Source organism: Aplosporella prunicola (assembly GCF_010093885.1).
Source record: "Aplosporella prunicola CBS 121167 unplaced genomic scaffold K452scaffold_12, whole genome shotgun sequence".
NCBI classification, from domain to species: Eukaryota; Fungi; Ascomycota; class Dothideomycetes; order Botryosphaeriales; family Aplosporellaceae; genus Aplosporella; species Aplosporella prunicola.
The window spans coordinates 303282-322772 of record NW_022983540.1 but is presented as its reverse complement, the minus strand read 5'-3'; the positions used below and the strand labels follow the sequence as shown (position 1 = coordinate 322772).

At 56.3% G+C, this 19491-nt stretch overlaps 9 protein-coding genes across 9 annotated transcripts; 5 read left to right on the top strand and 4 right to left on the bottom strand.

The window, feature by feature from the left end:
* The first annotated feature begins 841 nt into the window (after nt 1-841).
* Nucleotides 842-1514, top strand: K452DRAFT_287226 (uncharacterized protein). The gene has a single exon (XM_033540436.1). The coding sequence runs from the start codon at nt 937-939 to the stop codon at nt 1258-1260; it is 324 nt and encodes a 107-aa protein (XP_033397744.1). The 5' UTR covers nt 842-936; the 3' UTR covers nt 1261-1514.
* Nucleotides 1515-3941: 2427 nt separating this feature from the next.
* K452DRAFT_287224 (uncharacterized protein) lies at nt 3942-4764 on the top strand. Its single transcript, XM_033540435.1, has one exon. The coding sequence runs from the start codon at nt 4369-4371 to the stop codon at nt 4582-4584; it is 216 nt and encodes a 71-aa protein (XP_033397743.1). The 5' UTR covers nt 3942-4368; the 3' UTR covers nt 4585-4764.
* Nucleotides 4694-5424, bottom strand: K452DRAFT_24965 (uncharacterized protein). Its single transcript, XM_033538143.1, has one exon. It carries the CDS (start codon nt 5289-5291, stop codon nt 4803-4805), a length of 489 nt encoding a protein of 162 aa, XP_033397742.1. The 5' UTR covers nt 5292-5424; the 3' UTR covers nt 4694-4802.
* A 233-nt stretch (nt 5425-5657) lies between these two features.
* Nucleotides 5658-8498, top strand: K452DRAFT_326578 (uncharacterized protein; the record flags this gene model as incomplete). Its single annotated transcript, XM_033544854.1, has 4 exons — nt 5658-6123; nt 6726-7713; nt 7807-8165; nt 8482-8498. The coding sequence occupies 4 exons, from the start codon at nt 5658-5660 to the stop codon at nt 8496-8498; spliced, it is 1830 nt and encodes a 609-aa protein (XP_033397741.1).
* An 88-nt stretch (nt 8499-8586) lies between these two features.
* On the top strand, nt 8587-8915 carry K452DRAFT_287223 (uncharacterized protein). The gene has a single exon (XM_033540434.1). It carries the CDS (start codon nt 8676-8678, stop codon nt 8844-8846), a length of 171 nt encoding a protein of 56 aa, XP_033397740.1. The 5' UTR covers nt 8587-8675; the 3' UTR covers nt 8847-8915.
* A 2081-nt stretch (nt 8916-10996) lies between these two features.
* On the bottom strand, nt 10997-12258 carry K452DRAFT_308430 (uncharacterized protein; the record flags this gene model as incomplete). Its single annotated transcript, XM_033543155.1, has 3 exons — nt 10997-11460; nt 11518-12004; nt 12130-12258. The coding sequence occupies 3 exons, from the start codon at nt 12256-12258 to the stop codon at nt 10997-10999; spliced, it is 1080 nt and encodes a 359-aa protein (XP_033397739.1).
* A 671-nt stretch (nt 12259-12929) lies between these two features.
* On the bottom strand, nt 12930-14622 carry K452DRAFT_358501 (uncharacterized protein; the record flags this gene model as incomplete). Its single annotated transcript, XM_033546199.1, has 3 exons — nt 12930-13145; nt 13223-14551; nt 14602-14622. 3 exons carry the CDS (start codon nt 14620-14622, stop codon nt 12930-12932), a joined length of 1566 nt encoding a protein of 521 aa, XP_033397738.1.
* A 1629-nt stretch (nt 14623-16251) lies between these two features.
* K452DRAFT_24848 (uncharacterized protein) lies at nt 16252-16839 on the top strand. Its single transcript, XM_033538096.1, has one exon. It carries the CDS (start codon nt 16406-16408, stop codon nt 16751-16753), a length of 348 nt encoding a protein of 115 aa, XP_033397737.1. The 5' UTR covers nt 16252-16405; the 3' UTR covers nt 16754-16839.
* Nucleotides 16840-17219: 380 nt separating this feature from the next.
* K452DRAFT_270732 (uncharacterized protein) lies at nt 17220-18859 on the bottom strand. Its single transcript, XM_033539002.1, has 6 exons — nt 18769-18859; nt 18615-18693; nt 18417-18457; nt 18239-18366; nt 17854-18173; nt 17220-17788 (listed from the first exon to the last, which is right to left on the bottom strand). Exons 1-6 carry the CDS (start codon nt 18800-18802, stop codon nt 17704-17706), a joined length of 687 nt encoding a protein of 228 aa, XP_033397736.1. The 5' UTR covers nt 18803-18859; the 3' UTR covers nt 17220-17703.
* Between the last annotated feature and the right edge of the window lie 632 nt (nt 18860-19491).

Here is a 19491-nt window from a genome sequence, read left to right as displayed (position 1 = left end):
CAGCCCCTGCCACCTTCGTCCTCGAATTATGCTACTACCTGCCCATCCTCTTCGTCCGCAAGGGATGGATGCATGACTTGACCAACACGAGGACTGCCAGAACGAGACAGGGCCAATACCCGCGTCTTCTCGTCGGGGGGCGGGCTACACCAGCTTACGTTGTCTGTGTATCAGTCAGCCTGCCAACCTGTTCGGCGGTTCCTGGTGCCTGGAAGGAAGACAGGCGGACAAGCAGGCAGACAGACAGGCAGACGCACACGCGCAAACACCAACAACAGACTGACAGCCTACCACTCCTGACCGGTGGATGATGATAGTGGTAATGGTGGTGGTGGTGAGCAGGCAAGTAAGCCGCGGAAGTTAGGAGGGTACCGCCCGCTTGTCCGCCGCCAACCTATCCGCTGCCCCTGCTGCCGCTGTGTCATGCCCGTCATCAGGGCCAAGGGGGGAAGGGCAGAAGGGGAGTTCGGCGCGCAGGCTTCCGATTGGCCAGCCGCGGGGGCGCGCGTGGAGGTCAGATAATTTACTTCGGCGATGCTGACATGGCACCTACGTCTCGCGCGCGAGGATGCGATGGGGGGGTCGCACAACGCGCTATCGTCGCCCCCTTCGACCTGCTTGCCTGTAGTCCGCATGGGGCATGTGCTGGGGTGGCTCGCTTGCTGTCTCGACGGCTGCCTTGGTTCTTTGCGCAAAAGTGCTCGAGCGCTGGGTCACCACGGCGAGGCAGGGACGGACTTACTTCCTCTCTTTGCCTAAGGTTGAGTAACGAGCGCGATGGAAGGTGTTAGGAATGCGCGACACACAACCACACACTCGTTCTCTCGGCCGAGCTCGAGGTGTGTATGTGTGTGTGTGTGTGTGCTAGTGTGTTGTGGAATTCCAAGCGGTCCTCGCGCTCGCGCGCGCGCCGCCGCCCGCGCCGGTCAATCTGTCATGTTCGCGCGCTTTACTGCAGTAGGATGGTGTTTGCTCCGGGGGCTGCATCAGCAAGCAGCAAGGAGTTCGCGCGCACGCTCATCATCTCCCACATCTCCCATCTTTGTCAAGCGACTTCCTCAGCACCCCCTGCCCTGCCCTGCCTTGTCCTGCCCTGCCTTGTCCTGCCCTGCCTGCCGGCCTGCCAGCCTGTCTGTTGCTGCAGCACGCAAACAGGGCCCGCGCAGCAGCAGCAGCAACAACAACCTTCACGTGCAGTCTCACGCGCTACAGCATGCTCCTACCTTAGACTGGCAGGTTTTCGGTCCCGATCCAAAATAAACACACCCAAGATCCGTCCAGTCGGGACGGGCGAAGGCGTGCAACGGGTAGGCACATGCGTCAGAAGAAAGAAACCAAAAAGATAAAAAATAAAAATAAAAAAAGAAGAGAAGGGAAAAAGACGGGCCCAAGGTCCCGGCCCAGAGACACCACAGATTTGGCGGCAAGGCCTACCAACGAAGGTCGTTCAGGCGTCCAGAGGCGAGACCCCACGTTTCGATTCTCTCCGTCGTCGTCTCTCCTTTTTCGTTCCCTGTAGCTTTTTTTGCAGCTTCTCGCCATCCCGCCCGCCTCGCTCGCTGCCCCTCGCATCCCCTCGCTTCCCGCACCCTGTCGCAGTGAGCGAGCGCGTGCCCCCTTCTCACTGCAACCCCCACGCGCCACACCAAAGGCGAGTCAAGTCACATCACTTTCATCATCCGAGGCGTCTGCGTACGTCTTGCATCTTTCCTGCATTTGCATCTGCATCTGCAAATCCTCCCCCCCCGCCCTCCGCGCTCTCGTTCGGTGTGCGCCTCGATCCGGCCGGCCGCGGTCCCAATCTGTTCGGGCCTGCATGATGCGATCTGCGGATCTTCAACTGCTCCGGGCTCGGGTTCGTTAGTCGCAGCTGCGCGGCCACGCCGGATTGCCGCCCTGCTGCAACTCTGGGTGCTGGGTGCTGGGTACATGCCAGGTTTTTCATCACCGTCTTCAATGATTGACGACTGCCAACGCATACCCTTACTTTCATGCCTACCTTTTCGGTGCAGACTTCATGGGCGTGGCTGCGTCGGCTTGCCTAGTATGGAGCGGCGCGTGAGCTGGTGTTGACAGATTCGGGAGTCGGCGACTCGGCACTTGCCCTCTCTGTGATTGTCAAGCCTGCGCGATGGTGAGTTCTATAGGCTGGGCGACTAGGGTGCATGCGAGCGCGAAGCAAGTGATTGCGGCTGCATCAAGGGTGCGTCGAGTCCAGTGCGCCCTGCTCGCCCGCTGCTTTCCCTCCTCTGATTTCTGGCTGCCTCACTTTGCGCGGCATTCTGCCCGTCTGCCTGATGGCGCGCGCAAAACCCAGTGCAAAACATGGGTGGTTTTAGAAAAAAAAAAAAAAAAAGGAAACTAGAAAGTCGCAAGTGCGCGTGCACCTTCGCGGCCTGGACCGCAGGGCCGCCAGGACCGCAATGTGTCTGAGCCCAAGCTTTCGAGTCTTAGCTTGCGCAACGAGCGCCGCACGCGCTCTCTTGCGAACAAGCCGCTGACTGAGAGAGCTGGTAGAAAATTATCCCACGCTCCTACGAATTGCGGATTGCGGATTGCGGATTGCGGATTGCGGTGAGTGGACCCTGAATGCAAGGGATCGGCGTGAGAGCAATAGGGGTGGGGAGCGAGGCGGGGGCCGGAAATTGGAGAGAGCAAACCGACGCAGGACAGAGAAGGATACTGACTTGCCTCAAGCTCCTCCCCAGCTGCCCCAATTTCACTTCCAATATCAACGCCCCGTCGACGCACACGCACACCATGTCCTCGTGACAACCACGGCCTCTCCAGGACCTCAACACCACTCTCAAACATCAGGCCATTCCGAACGGCGCTGCACTAGCAGCGACAACCCCCCCTCGCTCCTGCTGCCGCAGCTGTCTCGTGTGGGAATGGCCTACCGCAAAACGACTGCCTCCTGCTGCTAGTAGCCTGTGCGGCCTGGCGGCCTAGGCCTAGACGCAACGGTGGGAGGGGGCTTTGGGCGCCGACCGGTCCTGATTTGGGCTAACAGGCGTTTGGCGTCTGGTGCATGGCGCAGCGCGGAGGGTGCCGGACCAAGCAATGGCAGCGGTAGCAGCAGCAGTAGCGGCGACAGCAGGAGAAGAGTCGAGTGTACAGTACTAGCTAGTGAGGCCGTGAGGCAGACAGGTCAGTGGCAGCAAAACAAGGCAAACGCTTTCAGACAAAAAAGCAAGCCGTAAGCAGGCAAGCGCTTGGGGCTCACCCCACCATACGGCATCGCCGCAGCTACTCGTATCTGTCTGGCTCTCCCAATCTCTGCTTTTCTGGCGTTCGCTGGTGTGCACGCACGAACGCACGTCCGCACGCGGTGCCAGCGTCGCCAGCGACGGACCGGCCGAGCAGTGCCCAAAGCGGGAGGATGCGATGCGGGGATGCGGCTAGGCGAGGCCGATCGCGTTGCCCGTTTGGGCGCGGGCGGAGGAATAGCGAGGAATGCGGGTGGGTGTGGCGCGGACCCGGCGCGGGCCTTGGTTGCGGGCACTCCGACGGAGAATGCCTGGTCTGGTGCCAGGACCGAGAGAGAGAGATGACGAGGCGCGCCCAACACAACACACTTTACACTCACACACGCACGCACACACGCACACAACCTCGGGACCTCTGACTCGCTCCCTCGATCATCAACCACTCACTCTCACTGGGTCGCACCACAGCTCCTGTCCTCTCAAACCCGCTCCCTCACACACACGGCTCCCCCATCTAGACATCTCCCACCATTCGATGCGTCGGTAGAACAAAGAGGCGTGCAGGCTCTCCACAGCCCCGATGTCCTGGACCGCGGGACAAAGCAAATCACTCCCATCGACGCATCATGCATCTGGCGCCCTGCGCTCGCGTGGGACTTGCCGCAGATACGCGTGCGCAGACGGCTGCTCGCGCTGTCAGGAGCCGTCTTGCGATCATTGCCAACGGCTTCCTTTTTTTTTTTTCCCTTTTTTTTCCCACCAGCTTTGCTTTTCGGCCGCGGCACGGCGAGACGCCTCTCGACCGGTGGGGCGTAGGGGCCTGGCCGTTAGGCCAGCCTCCTGCTCCTCCTGCTGCTGCTGCTGCTCTGACTCGGACGTTGGCTCGTCGACGTTGGGTGGGCGGCCGTTGTCCCACAGTACGCTCTGGGCGACGGGCCTGCGTCGTGGCACGGACAGTCGGGCGACCGTGCGGCTCGCGTTGGGGATGCATATGACGGCCATGGTGGTGGTGACGGTGGCTTTCGACGCCGGAGATTTTTCCGAATCCTTCATTTTCGGGGGCGGAGGGTTGTTTGGCAGAGGATACACGCGGGTCTTAGCAGAGCCGCAATCAAGGCAGGGTTGGGCTGCTCCGTTGGCGCCGGCATGGCAGCACGCAATGCGCGGCAGCGGCAACAGCAGCAGCAGTAGCAGTAGCAGTAGCAGTAGCAGTAGCAGTAGCAGTAGCAGTAGCAGTAGCAGTAGCAGTAGCAGTAGCAGCAGCAGCGGGTGGGGTGGGTTACGGGTAGCAGCCCGTGTAGATCGATCTGCGAGGGGGGATGGGACGATCGCGGAAAGAACGTGGGCTCCCCCTGAGATTGACGGCGGCAGATAGATTGCAGAGGGTCGCGCGCGGCGTGGCCCGTCACCACGACTCCCCGGCGAGCTTAAACCAACCATTGCACGCCAAAGCGAAAGCGAGGCGGCGGGCGGGTGAGGCAATACAGATGCCAAGCAGGAGCCTGGGGCAATGAAGTTACACTCTCGCACGGCACAGGAATAAGCAAGCACGGTCAATTGCCCTGAGACAGGCCAGCTGCCTATCTCGGGTAGTTACGTTATTGCGTGTTGCGCGGTAGCGGTCAGGCACCAACGACAGACGCAGGCAGCGAGTGGTGGGGTGAGTGACATGATACGCTCTCTCGCTCTCACTCTCACCCACACAACTTGAAACGACAATGACGGCATCTGCCATCTGCGGCTCTTACTATTGTGAGGATGAGGCGGTGGATATGCAGGCAGGTGTAAGTACGTACATGCGAAAAATGGGGGGCTATTTTTGGGCGGTGGACTTGGATGTGGCTGTGACACACTGCAATCTCCAGATCTGGCGGGGCGGGGGGCACAAGCAAGCAGGATCAATAACCGGCGGGTCGGAGTCGTTACATGGGACATGGGCGTCGGAATGCTAGGAGGGCGGGAGGGCATCAGCCCTATCCGCGAGGACGGGGCACGCGGTGTGCAAGTGGTGCAAGGTACGCGGGGGGCTCGTGGCCGGCCTGATTGGGGAAATGCTGAAGCCGAAGCGGCGGCACCGCTCATCCCTCTCCCCCAGACACGTTCCTGATTCGGGCGCTCGCCTCGCTTCTCCCTCCCGCTTGCGGTCTGGCGCCCATTCCCGCGGCCCTGGCGCTTACCCGGCCACACCGCATCTCTGCGCAGCCTCCAACGCCGCTGCCAATGTTCACTATACACGGCCAGCCATCTTCACCCGCCTGTTGATCCTTCCGCCGCCGTACCACGCTGTCGGGTTTTCCTACGATGCCCTAACTTTTCGCTGCCCACTTAGTATATTTAGGCCTTACAGCCCCTCCCACGCTTCCTGCAGGATCAGCCAATGCTAACTGCCTCTGCTTTTGGCATCTATATCTCTCACTACCTCTCCCGCCTTCTCTCCCCTCCTCAGCAATGCTGCCCTACTCCGACTATCCGCCCACCATGCCTTCCAACGACTTTGACCTCTACCCTTCGCAAGAGTCTTACTATCCTTCCACGACCTCATACTCCTACACCACCTATGATGCTCACGCCTCGCTTCACGCCTTCTCCCACGTCCCCAGGTCACAGGATCTGTCTTCCATGTACACGTTCAAGGCAAACCACCTCCCCTTCAGTCCTCTGGCATCGCCGGCATCTGGCGCACAGTCTTTCGAATGCCCGCCGCAGCTCTCTACCGTGTCAGAGTCCACCGCCTCCGCACAGAGCACTTCTTCTTCGGCCGTCGGATCGCCATCAATGAACCACCAATTCCTCGAGCCGTGGAGCGTCGTGGGTCAGGGGCTCGGCCAAGGCCTGGCTCTTGAGAGCGAGCCCTTCTCTGCTTTCACATACAACGGCATCGCGGCGAACGAAAAGATGTCCACTGGTTGTGTTGGTGAGTCTCACAATGTTTTTTCGCATTCGCGAGCTTCGTCTTCTCGCAATCCATCTTTCCCCACTTCGAACCCGTTTTCTCAAGCATCCACTTCCAATCCTTCCGGTCCAAGTCAACACTCCATTCCCCCAAACCGGCCCACGGATTCGCCGGGTGTCAGCAATGCACCCAAACCCCCACGCCTGTCTAGCCCCTTTCGGGAGGACGATCTTTTCAAAACCCCAACGGCACCCGCGTCAGCCATGGCCGCGCTTAGTCCGCCGTCAGCTTCTCCTTCCTATCACAGCCAAGGGCGCGGGGCAGGCTCCCATTGGCCGCGCCGCAATCCTGCTCCATCAAACCAGGCCTCGTCTAACGCCGCCCCCACCGGGACGTCAGCTGGTTCAGCTGTCAACATGCAACCGTCATCGTCCCTAGTCATCTCTCGTGTCCCTACGTGTTCGCGAATCAACGCTGGCGTTTCTTCTTCTCCAACGGAATCAGCTTGTCGGTTTCCTTGCTCTTCAGTTTCCTATCCACGTGTCTCGCACTCTCTCTTCCATTCAAGCATTTCACATACTCGAGCAACATGGACGCTTTTCCTAACGTGTACTTTTTGGCAGACCCCACTTTGATCAATCCTTTCCAATCACCAATCCAATACGACAACCTCAACACCCCCTACTTCCAGAGTTTCGTTGAGCAGCCGCCGTCACCTGCACCGTCGACCAGCTCGAGCCGCAGCAACAACATCTCCAGCATCTCCAGCTCAAGGGGCTTCAAGCGCTCTGGCAGCCAGTCGCCCCGCGTCGGCGGTTACTCCTCTCAACTATACCCCCCTGCCTACAACACCGCTCGCCGACCCTCTGTTTCCTCGATCCACTCGCGACAGTCCCAGACCAGCCGGCGCAGTGGCAGTTTCGAGCTCGATGAGGAGACCAAGGAGAAGGGCCTGTGCCCCATCGAGGGCTGTGGCCGTGTCTTCAAGGACCTCAAGGCACACATGTTGACGCACCAAACGGAGCGTCCCGAGAAGTGCCCCATCGCGAGCTGCGAGTACCACCTCAAGGGCTTCGCACGCAAATATGACAAGAACCGCCACACGCTAACCCACTACAAGGGCACGATGGTGTGTGGCTTCTGCCCAGGCTCTGGCTCCGCAGCGGAGAAGAGCTTCAACCGGGCTGACGTCTTCAAGCGGCACTTGACTTCGGTGCACGGCGTCGAGCAGACGCCGCCCAATAGCCGCAAGAAGTCTCCCTCGTCCGCCAAGAAGGGCTTCGCTTCGACGCAGAGCTCTGCTGGTACCTGTTCCACCTGCTCCGTCACCTTTGCCAACGCGCAAGAGTTTTACGAGCATCTCGACGACTGTGTGCTGCGCGTTGTGCAGCAAGCAGACCCCTCGGAAGCCATCAACCAGAAGCTGCTGTCTTCGGTTGCGGATGACAAGGATGTCAAGGCCACGCTGGACAGGCACTGCTTGCCGCACGACACGGACTACACGACGGCCGTGTATGACGAGGACGAGGACGAGGACGAGTACATTGACAACGACGACGCCAACGACGACACTTATGGCTGCCGGCCACGCAAGAAGCGCAACATGGGTTCGCATTGACAATCAGCACATCTCCGGGGTGTCGGCCCAGCGCAGCACGCCGGGGGTGGCAACAACAATAACAACACCAACAACACTTCGTCGAGCTCATCAAGCTCCACGGACCAGAGCAACAGCACGTCGCCGCCCAAATCGTCGCGGCACGGCAAGCCCGGGCTCACGTACTCGCGCGGCGGGGTGCCGCTCTCGGCGTCGGCCCGCAAGAAGCGCAAGCACTACCCCGTGTCGTGGGGCGCGAGCACGGAGCGCATGAAGATGAAGAAGCGCGTGCTGTGCGTGTACGACGGGCAGCGGCGGCTGTGGAAGGACGACATGATGCTGGACCAGGCGTTTGAGGTGCGGCTGCGCCTGCCGGGCGGCGACGGGAAACAGTACGTGACTGACCTGGACGTGCAGACGCTGAAGCGCGCCGAGGCGCTGCATGCCATGCCTGAGGAGGACAAGGGTGTGTGGTGCTTGGAGGGCGCGGACAATGTTGTTGGCGTTGGTGGTGCTGGCGCTGCTGCTGCTTTTGGTGGCGTCGTGGGCGCTTGATGTTGTGCATGCGCCTGCTTCTTGGGATAATGGAATGACGGATTGACGGATTTGATTGTTTGCTTGTTTGTTTGATGCTTTGCTTGCTTGCTTGCTTGCTTGGAGGGATACCCATTGCGTTCGCTGCATTCGAGCCTTTTCTTTTTCCTTTTCTTTTCTTCTTTGTTTGCTTGCTAGCTGCAGCTGTCTTTTGCGGTATTTACGCAGATCACATACATCATGTGCAGATCCGATCAGATCTTGATGGCGTTTTTTTGTTTTGTTTTTTTGCTTTGTTTCTTTGTTTTCATTTCTTTTTGTCGTCGATGATGAATCCGATGTCATGGTTCATGGTTCATGGTTTAGGTGTAGAAAAAGAATTGTGTTTGTGCGCTGCTGCTGCTGCTGCTGCTACGAGCGATGCTGCTGCTTGTCTTTGACGATGAGAACCTATCTGCCTGTCGCCGTCTTTGTGGTTGTGGTTGTGGTTGTCGCTTTGTCCGACTTGCTGTACCTAAGGCACCTACTGTACGCCCGAGGCACGGAAACGGTACACATACAGGGCACAAACAACAAGGCTCGCAAACACGACACACAAGAAGAAGCCAGCTAGCCTCATCACTCAGTCCCCCTCCCTCCCTTCCTCAACCAGACTCAGACTCAGGCTCTCACTGCCCGTCCATATCATTGACCGCCACGTTAACCCACTTATCTTATGTTATGGAGGCTGTAGGCTGTACATAGCTCAGTAAGTGCATGCATGAGCACGGGCACAAGCATGAGCACGAGCTGTTGGTATTCAGTCAGTACCTACTCTAGTTCGAAAACGAACAAACCCACCAGCAAAAGAAGGGAAGAGAAAGAAAAAAGGTAATCTCACATCGACGTCAGCGTCTGCGCCTCACACGCACGCCTCATACACACGCGCGCTTGGGCAGGGGAGGGGCAGGGGTGGGTACATACTGGGGAGGGAGGGAGGGAGGGGAGGGGCCACATTAATTTTTTTATTTTACTTTTTTGTTTTTTGAATTTAGGGTCGTTAATCTTTTTCCGTTTTGGGGGCTTGGGGGCATGGCGGGGCGGGTTTGGGAAGGATGGCGCTGATCGTGACGGTGGTGGTGGTGGTGGTGGTGGTGGTGGGTTGCTGGGTTTGGGATGGATTGGGATGGGTTGGGATGGTGCGTGTGCTTGTGGTGCTGCACGGAGCGGGCGTGGGTGTGGGTGTGGGCGCGTGGGGATCGCGCGCTAGGTAGGCACGTAGGTAGCTGGCTTAGCTAAGTGGGGGGATTAGTAGCTTGGTAGTATGTGCCCAGGAGGGCGAGGCTGTGGTTGCTAGGTGCTTGTACGGTCTTGTAGTTTGTTGCGAGGCTGCGGGCATCGAGCAGGCGTGCGGGTCGGGCAGGGGTGATGTGTAGGTACATGGTAGATACCTAGGCGTGCAAGGTATGTGTGTGTAAGTGTGCGTGTGTGTAAGACCTACTCCGTACATTAGGTACATACCTATGTATGGAGGTTTGGGGGCCGTCTTTTCTTTCTTTATTTTTTGCTTTTTTGGGGCTCGAGAGGGAGTGGCGCAGGGCTTGCGTGCGTGCTGAGTGCGTGCAGCGTGCGTGCGTGCGTGGGGCTGGGGTTTTGCTATATGGGGGTTTGGGGGCTGGGATTTGTGGTGGTGGTGGTTTTTTTATTTTTTTCTGGATGGGCCGACTGCAAGGAAATGTGTTGGATGATGGAGATGGATTTTTCTCGCATCAATTGATGAAGCAAGCGCGCAGTCATCCACAGTCATGCGGGACCTCAAGATCGACGAGCGAGCAACGGGCAACGAAGACGAGACGAAGCCAGCACGAGCACCAGCAAAAAACGACCGCTGCTGTCTGTCCATCATCATCATCACCACCACCGTCATCCGCATCATCGCAATCCTTCCCGCATCCAACATCCCCCCTCGTGCCTCCTCTTTAATCCACCCAGTCGATCACAGACCACAGACCAGCGACCGGCGTCCGGGCGACCGCCTATTGCGCACAGATAACAACACTAACAGCAACAACCTGGCGATCGACGGCACCGGATTGATTATGTGCAGATCTCCCATGCCCCGCGAGCCCTAGCCCGCCTGCTTTCTCATCAGACCGTCTATTGATTCTCCGCCTCCAGGCCCGCTTTCTCCTGCGCTTTCTGTGTGCTGCCCTCTGCGTATCCGTGTTGTATCCTGGCTTCGCTGGTATTGGTTTTGGTATTGGCTTGGGCTTGGGCTTGGACTTTGCCAGCAGGTGAGTGCGAGCGTGTGAGCCCGATCGCGCGCTTGACTGCTGCGCATCGCGATCGCGGCTTTGAGCGGCCTGACGGTGCGTGATGGGTCTGGTCATGCGCGGGGAGTTGAGGGGTTGGTGGATGCGTCTGTTGATGCTGTCTTGGCTTGCGTGGGGGTTTGTAGCGTTTTTGGGGTTTGTGGAGAAATGTCGATATTCAATATGAGACGTGTCAGATTTGACGGTTGATGGAGTTGAATGGACATGGTGATGAAATTGAATAAGGTGATCGAAAGTGATGATGGAAGCAGAGAGCAAAAAGAGACCTTGTATGTATCCAATAAAGCAATTGTGCAACGTTCGTAGTCTTCAAGGAAAGTCGGATACAGTCTGAAAGCCGAGGCTGGAGCAGTCAATGAATACTGTTTAGCGGACATACCACTAGTTCATCGCTGTATTTACCTTCCTGACCTATCTACACACCTATCTACGCGCCATCTTTCATTCTAACTCATTGCTTCTCTCCCTCCCCCTTGCCCCACGGCAGCCCCACGCTCTCCAAAAGCCTCGTGAGCACTCTCTCATCCTTCCTCAGCAAATCCCACTGCTCTTGCGCCTTGACCATCAGCGTGCCGCCCAGCATCGTGCCATTGAGCTCCACCATCTCAAGCTCCTCGCCATCAGAGCCCTTGAGCACATCTCCGCCGCTTCTCCTGGGCGCAATGACTAGCGCGTCTCTTGTCATCGCCATGTTGTAGCTGATGGCCGCGTCGCCGTTCTCGGTAGAGTGCAGCGTAAACGACGCGGACTGCGGTGCTGACGCAATGTGTTTCTTAACGAACTCGAGAGCGCGAGTGTAGAGAGAGGCGTAGACGGCGTGGAGCTCAGCCGGGGAGGGGTTCGGCGGGAGGCGGGACGCGAAGTGGGCGAAGGGAAGTGCGGGGTTATTGAGGAAGTCTTTTGAGTCTTTGGAGTCTGCGCCATGTTAGCAGCCGCGCGATATGTCAGACCGCTCCGAAACCAGGTACGCACCTTGGCCAGCAGCGACAATCTGGTCGACCAGCAGGTCCCAGCCTGCCGTCTGCCCGCCCTCGCTCATGCGCTCTACCGGTAGAAATTGTATGTGCCGATGCGGCTGGCTGGCGCCAGAGTGCTCTCCGCTATTGAAGAAGGCAAACATACGGCCACCGGCGCTGGAGCCGGCGCCCGTTGCGCTCGTCTTCTGCTCGTCCCACTCCCGCAGCACGGCGTACGTCGCGGCCAGGTCATCTGACTCCAGCAAGTGCGTCTGCGGCTTGTTCTGCTTCGTCGCGAGAATGACGTGGTCGCGGATGACGGGGTACTTGTTCAGAACGAGGATGTGCGACGCGTTGGCGGGGTCGGGGCCCGGCAGGTCGGCGATGAAGAGGTCTTCCGGCGGCGTCTCGAACGGGTCGAACTTCTTCTTGGGCGTGGATTGCGGGTCATCATTCTGCGACTTGGGTTTCTTGGCCAGCGCGGGGCAGTAGCGGAGTTGGAACTGCGGTTGGCATGTCAGCGGCGGTGTGGTGGGGTGTGGTGTCTTGGCTATTTGCGGGCTGCCGCGTGGAGGAGAGCGGTGTGCCGGGTTGGCGGCGGCGGCGGCGGCGGCGGCTACTTACGCACCGGTATCCCAGCCGTGGTGCGGATCACGCAGACATCGGTGGCAGAGAAGATGAGTGTCTTGGATGCTTCAGCGGCGGTGAACTTGCTCTCCACGAGCTCGGGGAGCGGTTGAGGGATGCTGAGGCGCATGGTGGAGTGATGTCTGGTTTCGGCAACGCGACACGGGCGGAGGGCGCTTCTAAGGTATCCACAAGCAAGTCGCGAGAGATTGGGTCGTAGAGTAAACATCAATGGAAGAGTAGGGAGCAGAGCGCCGAGGTAGTTGTGTGCATTGCAGCTATGACGAAGGGGAAGAGGGCGTGGATCAGGGCGCGGACTTTGCTGAGACGGCGCGGACTTTGCTGAGACGGCGCGGACCGCTCAGCCGCACCGTTTGCTGTCGCCCTTCTCGCTAGGTAGTTATGCTACAAACAAAGAGAGAGAGAGAGAGAGAGAGAGAGTGTGTGTGTGTGTGTGTGTGAGTGAAAACGAAAGACAAACGAGCCGACCAGATGCTATCTAAGGTGCTATGTAAAGTTTCGCCCAAAAGCCAGTGCTTCCGCCAGATGCTATGCCGCAAGGCTATTTATTCTAAATGAGTATCCCCCAAAGTACGTACCGACAAACCCCGGATACTTAAAGCCAAGAAAAAGCTGAATGGAGAAAGTAAAAAGAGACCAACCTATCCCCTAGACCCTGTCGGGCTGCCGATTCAACGGAATTCCCGATACCACATCAGGATGATGGCTAGCACCATCCCAGTTTAGACCGCCACACGGGACGGAACCGGAAAGCCATGTCCGGCATAGACGATAAAGGCTTCACAAAACCCCTTGGATCTTGAGCCACTGTTTCTTGCAAGTGGCATTGCCAAAGTGGTATGAACCACCATTGCTCGCAATATACTCTGCGATTTTCTTCCACGGCACCTTTGAAGCATCGATGTTCAAGTCTTCGACGTTGATCTGGGTGGGGTCCGCACGAGGGAATATCGAACCGGCCATGTAGAACTTCAGTCCCTCCTTAAGCAAGCGGATCTAATGATAAGTCAGTCTCATCCGTAATCATGAGGTTCAATCTCCAACGAAGACGATAGGCAAAAGACAGAACTCACGTCTTCGGCCAGCCAGAGTGGCTTCCTCACCCGCTGATCTCGGGCCTTTGTCAGATTTCTGTACCGTCCGCGCAAGGTGCTCTCCGCTTCCGTAAAGCTTGCTCTCTCACGAATCTGCTTGTAGCTCAGACCGGCGTTCTTCCATTCAACCAACAAGGCATCTTTGGGATTCTTTCGTCGGTGGGTAGTGTAGTATGCACTGGTCTTCGTGGGCACTAGACGCCAGGTACTGGGTGCGCTATTGATGCGCGACAGGCGAGTCCTTCCAGTGCTGGACTTATGGTTGCCAACATCCACTCTGTTGTTGCGAAGAACTCGATGTCTTTCGGGTTCAAGACTGAGACCTATGTTTGCTTGGTCATTGCTACTGCCTTGCTGACCTTGCTGCTGGTTGTGGTCCTCGTGCTGGCTCGTGCGAGGTGAATCCTCAAGATCGGTTGGTGAGCCTTGTGAGTACGTCAAAGCAGGCAATGGCGTTGAATTTGAGTCCATGCTGCCAGCAAAGCTGTGAGCTCCAAAGCTAGTTTTGGCATCTAACATCACCGCAGTTGACATAGGCGACGCACTCTCACTCGCGCTCGGGCTGGTGAGACCATTGTAAGTATTCATCGTCGGCCAGTCCGGAAGCGGCTCTGGAATGGGATAGTTGTTGTAGTTGCTCTGACAGAGCATCGAGTTTGACAGTTGAGATGTCTGATATCCTTCACTGGAATGGGTCTGAGAAACCGTGTATGTTGGCAATGACACGCTGTTGTTGTCGTTGACAGGGTTGAAGAAATTCCAATAAGGGTCGTGTAACTCATGTGGGATGACTAGTGAAATGTCTGTCTCGTCTTTGCCTTGTTTGCCATTGTTTGCGCAATCTAAGTCGTAAACGGGCAAACCGTTTGTGGCAGGGACAGGGGGGAGTGTGGAAAGCGGCAGCGCTGAGTGAGTCTGAGTTTGATGTTGATGCTGACCAGCAGAGTTGAACCCAAATGGATTGTGGTCGGCGTAATGCAAAGTAGGGTCGGCGAAAGGCTGCATACTTGACATCGCCATGTCCTGGAAGGTTGTTTGAGGCCAGGAAGCGAAACTTCCATCGTCGGTGGTGTTCATCGTTGAGCCAGAACTCTGCGGCGCGATTGGCAGGTTTTGTGGCGTCACTTGGTCACCCGGACCAACTGGATAACAGTTGCTAGTAGCATCATAGTATCCCTCGTACTTGGACAGCGGAATGTCCCAGAGCGATAAGTCCTGTTGTTGGGCAGTAGTGTTGCTGCAGTCAGTGAGTGAGTTTGACGCGATTGTGTTGTCGGAGACAGCGTCAACACCCATGCTGAATAATCCCTATTAACAAAGGTCAGGATGCTGTTTCACAATCGCCGCAGCCTACTTACATTCCAGTCTGAACTTGTCATTGTTCCTTGCCTTGTCCCAGATGTTCGAAGGCTGCGAGTCGTTTGAGGATGATGGAGTTGCGTAGTGCACGTCTTACGAGGAAAGGCAAAACACGATTGTAGCCCACCCCAGGGCAAACGTCGCTGGAACACCATATTGTTCGTGGAGCTTTCACTTCCCTGATGCATCGTTACAACCTCCCGTCAAGAATGCCGAATCAGACGCCAAATTTGGAACACACGTACTTCTGCGTCTTCACCGCCGGTTCACGAGGGATGCTGTTTCTTTGTTCTGGTTGTGTGGGCTCTATCGCTGTAGGTTGAGCAGGATGTTGGTGCAGCTAGGATTGTTGCATACGAAACATGTTCCTGTCTGATGGTGTTGTCCGTCTTTACAGACCAAATCCCTGGTCCGTCTTGACCGCCTCGTTCAAAAACCGGTAAAGCTGTAGCCGACGGTAAGTTCCAAGGATGTAGTAACTTCAATGGCGGCAAGCAGCACACCTTCTCAGATGATGCCTTGGCCGACTCAAATGGCTGTTTTCGGAGAGGATGCGCACACTGCTAGGTATGACTAGAGGAACGCACTACAGGCCTTGGAATAACCGTGATTCAGGGCAAATCCACAAGAGACACTTTACTTGGTTTGGAATATCCAATACAAGCAAATGTAGGTACAAGTTATCTTCAGTTCCAAGATTGGGTGCTGGCTTGCATGTCAGTAGTGTATCTCGTAACAGTCCGTGACATCGGCCCGTACCTTTGCTCGGGTAGTGCAAATACTCGGCTGTCGGGCGTCAAGAGTGCTGAGGCTCAGCCGGTAAGGTCCGAAGAAAGCTCTCACCGAGAGCTGGTTTGTTTGGTCAGTGGTTGTCGATTGAACTGTTTTAGAAATCAAACAACAGGCGGTTTAGTTGAAAACAGAAACACCCTGTTGAACGAACAAACAAATTCCACAAGTAAGAGAGGAAACTAGGAGAAGGGCACGATAGAAGAAGCAGAGAAAGCCGCCGGATGGACAACGGTACAAAAAGGAGCTGAAATCAACGCGTAGAGACAAATGACCACCCAAGGAACAAGGTGTGCGGTTGCGGTTAGCTAACGGCACGTAGGAATGGCGACGACATCTGGAGATTTGCGGTAGTGGCGGGCAGGCCGTTGGCTTTCTAAGACATATCCGCGTCGAGATTAATCTCAAAGCGGAGATCACCACGGGCCCGTTTGAAGATGCGGGTCAATCGCGCCCCATGTACCAACGGGGTTATTTGGCGTGTCTGTGCTTGACCAGGCCAGTACAGCCGCAATCGAGTACGGGAAGTAAACAAAGAACGTGGCTTGTCATTTTTAATGGTGTAGACCCACCCTGCTATGCATCAAGTAGGTGCGGACTGAGCGAGGCATTAACCATTGACAGCAACGCAGGCATGTCAGGACTGTTTGATCAATCGTGGGACACCAGAACTCCGGTTGACTGCACAAATGCTCAATTGGTTTAGGCCAAGAGCAAGAGAAAAGCCCTGCTGTTCCAATTCAAGGGCTCCTCATGATATCTGGGAGCCAACAGCAACGTAGGAAATGACAAGGGTCTAATTGTGCCGACATGACAACCCCGCCAACGCCGCCCAATCTCTGGCGCGGATAGAAGCCGCACCTGGATTTGCTTTGGCCCATGAAGATATGCAGCGACGTGGGGCCTGCAGCCGGGCTCGCAAGGGGCTAACTTGCGGGAGACTACATCCCCACGTCGGGAGCACGGGATCATCGTACCAAGTGGTGCTACTTCAATAGTATTGCGGGTGTGCGGATGTGCGCTCCCGCAACTGCGGCCACGTTACGGGATGGCGTTTGTACAGCTGCCCCCGTCCTTGCCGACTGGAGGGCACTTGCGCAGGAGGTACTTCTCTTGAGCCCTACACATACACTAGTTGCCGTGGCCAGCCCCTCTCATGACGGGGATCTTCTCCATCCTGACGCCTTGAAGGGTGCCGCCCTCAGAGGAGGTCTGATACGAGTAGATGCTGCGATCGTCTCGCCAGATCGCCATCAAGCTGCGGTGCTCACCGATGTTCTGCGGCCTAGGGGCTCCATCGGCGGGTCAAAGATGCTCCGTCAATGCCAAGTAATTGTCGTACGAGCGTTGAAATGCCGTTGAGAATCTCGTCCTCATGCGGCGTCCGACAAAGCAGCAAAGGGCAAAGGCATCCATCACATCTCTCACATACGCACGCACCGATGCACCACAAGCTGCAGCGCCGCACTTCCGTACAGCTTATGTCGCACAGTGCCTCCACCTACTCGGTCAACCTTTGAGATGATGTCGTGGCATGGAGGTATGCATCCTTCGTGCCCCTTCGGTTATGTGCAGCCTTCGTCGCAGGGCCTCTTTCGGAATTTCTGTTCTAACTGCGCGTGCCCCTCTATCCCCGCTCGCTCTTGAAAAGCTGGAGCGTGTCACAACAATTGGCGTCATGAATGGCGAGACTACACCTGTTACTCATCCCGGTCGGCAATGGTGCCTGCAGGTTCCGACGGGAACCGCTGCGAGAAGACTTCCCCGAGAGTACGGCGCGTTTGCCCACAGAGTGAGGTATGATAGAACCTGGAGTGCCCACGCTGTCGTCGCGATATATGTTCAAGGGGGTGCTGGTGGCTTGCATCATTGCTCTTGCACTGATAAGTCTGGCGGTGCCTGCGCCGGGCTGGCCCGTTAGGCTACCATACTTTACAGCTGCAGCGTAGTGCGAATAACTTCAACGGCCACAGTGGCATGCAGGCTAGGGCCAACGCGGTTAAAGTCAGTAGTCTGCTGTCTGCGATACCCTGGCTCCAATTGCCAGTCCTTTACCGAGAGCAATATCTGCCATACTACAGAGTTTCGGCCTGACACAACTCAGATCCATGGATTTCCCAAGAACTCCCGATTCCAGGCAATATAGCTTCCGTGTGTCGGATCTTTCCCGAGCTCCCGAGACAAGGTTTCGTGTACTGCCTGAAGAGCCCCTCGACGTTTTCTGTCAAACGCTAAGGGTCAGGAGACAGAAACCTGACGGAAAGTCTCCGGTATGCTGGTCGCCACAGTGGATCCATGTTTTCGGCCGCGTCTCAGATCTTTGCCTTTCCCTTGCTCTTCGCTACGATCTCGATGTCCCTCCAAGGTAGATCTAGAAATCGCCACATGAAATGAAAACTGCTCCTTAACATCAGTCCTCCTGCTCGGCTCGCCCTTGTCGGTTGACGGAGGGGCCCACTTACCGATCACTTCCAAAGAAAGGCTCCTCTTCGTTCTTTTCATTTCGGACCCAAAACCATGGACATCCAAACGCTCCTCGGTCGAGTGCCTGCTGCGTTGTGTCGATGAGCTTCTGTTTGATTTCTTGGGTTTTGGTAGCTTCCATAATCTTTTCAACCTCCTCAGCGGAGAATTGACGTCGCAGTGTTTCCACTAAGCATTGTGGTTTGCTGAGATCCATTTGCTGCTCCCAAAGTGCAATCCATAACTCGCGGAAGCTGGCAATGTACTTTTCTTGAGGTATGGAGGTGGAGAACTTTATATAGGTCATGGCCCTCTGAGGCTAAAGAATGATTAAGGTCAGCCAGGTATTGAGGAAAGAGAGTGAAGGGCTAATGTGGTACTTACGAGCAACGAGACAATGGGGAAAAACGAAGGTGTCTGGATATCAGGACAACCGAAATAATCCCTGGCTCGCTCATGGTCAAATTTGCCATATTTAGCCTTGGCTGGCAGAGTCCATGGAGGCTTGTTTCCTTTTCATCGTCAGAACATTGGTTTATGAAAGCGAAGGGTGACGACACACCACTCCCTACATTTATGCCCCCAAGAAATACCGGGTGAAATCTAGCGGAACAGGGTCAGCGAGAATACTCGGACGACTAATACATGTCGCTAGGAGAGATATGAGATGGGGCGGGCCACAGTGTAAAGAGCAGCAATACAGACCGCAATTTCTCGGCTTCAGAGGTCGAATTCATGTCTAAGCAAATTGTATACTTACTCAAGCTCAACCCCATGAGAGGCCAATACCTCCCTGTTCCTCAAAAGATGAAGGAGTGCATAGTATGAATAAGGTGACACTGGGAGACTGCATCAATACCCTCCCATGTTATGGTCCGAAATACACTACCGAGCTACCCGGATGTAAGACGTACCGCAATCCAGATACACATCAATTTTGCCTCCCATCCTGTCGGTTATTTATGGCAGCTCGGGATTGTGGGAGCGTGTTCCAGAGGGCAGGCTTCAGGTTAATGCACGATGATGCGAGCTTGCGAGGGAGAGCTGTAGACGACCTGACGACCTGCGGGGTGCCAGGATGGCGCGCTAGTACCCTCCAGGGCCGAAGCGTCATCACTAATCAACAACGTCGCAACTACAACCACTCACCTCATTGTCGACCAAGACAAATATCCACGAACAGAGTGGTCCTACTCCTACACCGTTGACTGTCGGCTGATTATGAAGCTTTCCACATAACACGATATGGCGCGACATGGCCCTTTTTCATTGCCCACCAACCCCATAGTCGCGTACTACCCCGACGCGCCCAGGCAACGCGTTGACCGTCATCAAAGATGTCGAGCAGGCTCAGCGACAGGCACGGGGTAGCCACAACCTGGAAGCAGCTCATTATTGCGCAGATTTATTGGCGCCCAACTCGTCTTCACCTTGCAAAGGTGGCTATATGGGACTAAACTTTCTGGCTAACGCGTTTATACATAGTTGTAGATGTCGCCGAAAGTACATTGCTTGCTCCTCCAACCAACCGTTCCCGTCGAAACCCTCCCACTGCACCCTCTCCGTCTGTACTGGTACTTGCAGGACGGTCAGAGCTGGCTGCAGAAACCCTGTGCTGGCAGACATCATGGATTATG

Coding starts and splice junctions, on each gene's coding strand:
- K452DRAFT_24965 (XM_033538143.1), bottom strand. CDS start 5,291: ATGAGCGGTGCCGCCGCTTCGGCTTCAGCATTTCCCCAATCAGGCCGG.
- K452DRAFT_287226 (XM_033540436.1), top strand. CDS start 937: ATGTTCGCGCGCTTTACTGCAGTAGGATGGTGTTTGCTCCGGGGGCTG.
- K452DRAFT_24848 (XM_033538096.1), top strand. CDS start 16,406: ATGTGCGCTCCCGCAACTGCGGCCACGTTACGGGATGGCGTTTGTACA.
- K452DRAFT_287223 (XM_033540434.1), top strand. CDS start 8,676: ATGAGAACCTATCTGCCTGTCGCCGTCTTTGTGGTTGTGGTTGTGGTT.
- K452DRAFT_270732 (XM_033539002.1), bottom strand. CDS start 18,802: ATGGGAGGCAAAATTGATGTGTATCTGGATTGCG. Junction 18,694..18,768: donor TGATGTGTATCTGGATTGCG/GTACGTCTTACA, acceptor GCAGTCTCCCAG/TGTCACCTTATTCATACTAT. Junction 18,367..18,416: donor GGGCATAAATGTAGGGAGTG/GTGTGTCGTCAC, acceptor GACGATGAAAAG/GAAACAAGCCTCCATGGACT.
- K452DRAFT_287224 (XM_033540435.1), top strand. CDS start 4,369: ATGCGCGGCAGCGGCAACAGCAGCAGCAGTAGCAGTAGCAGTAGCAGT.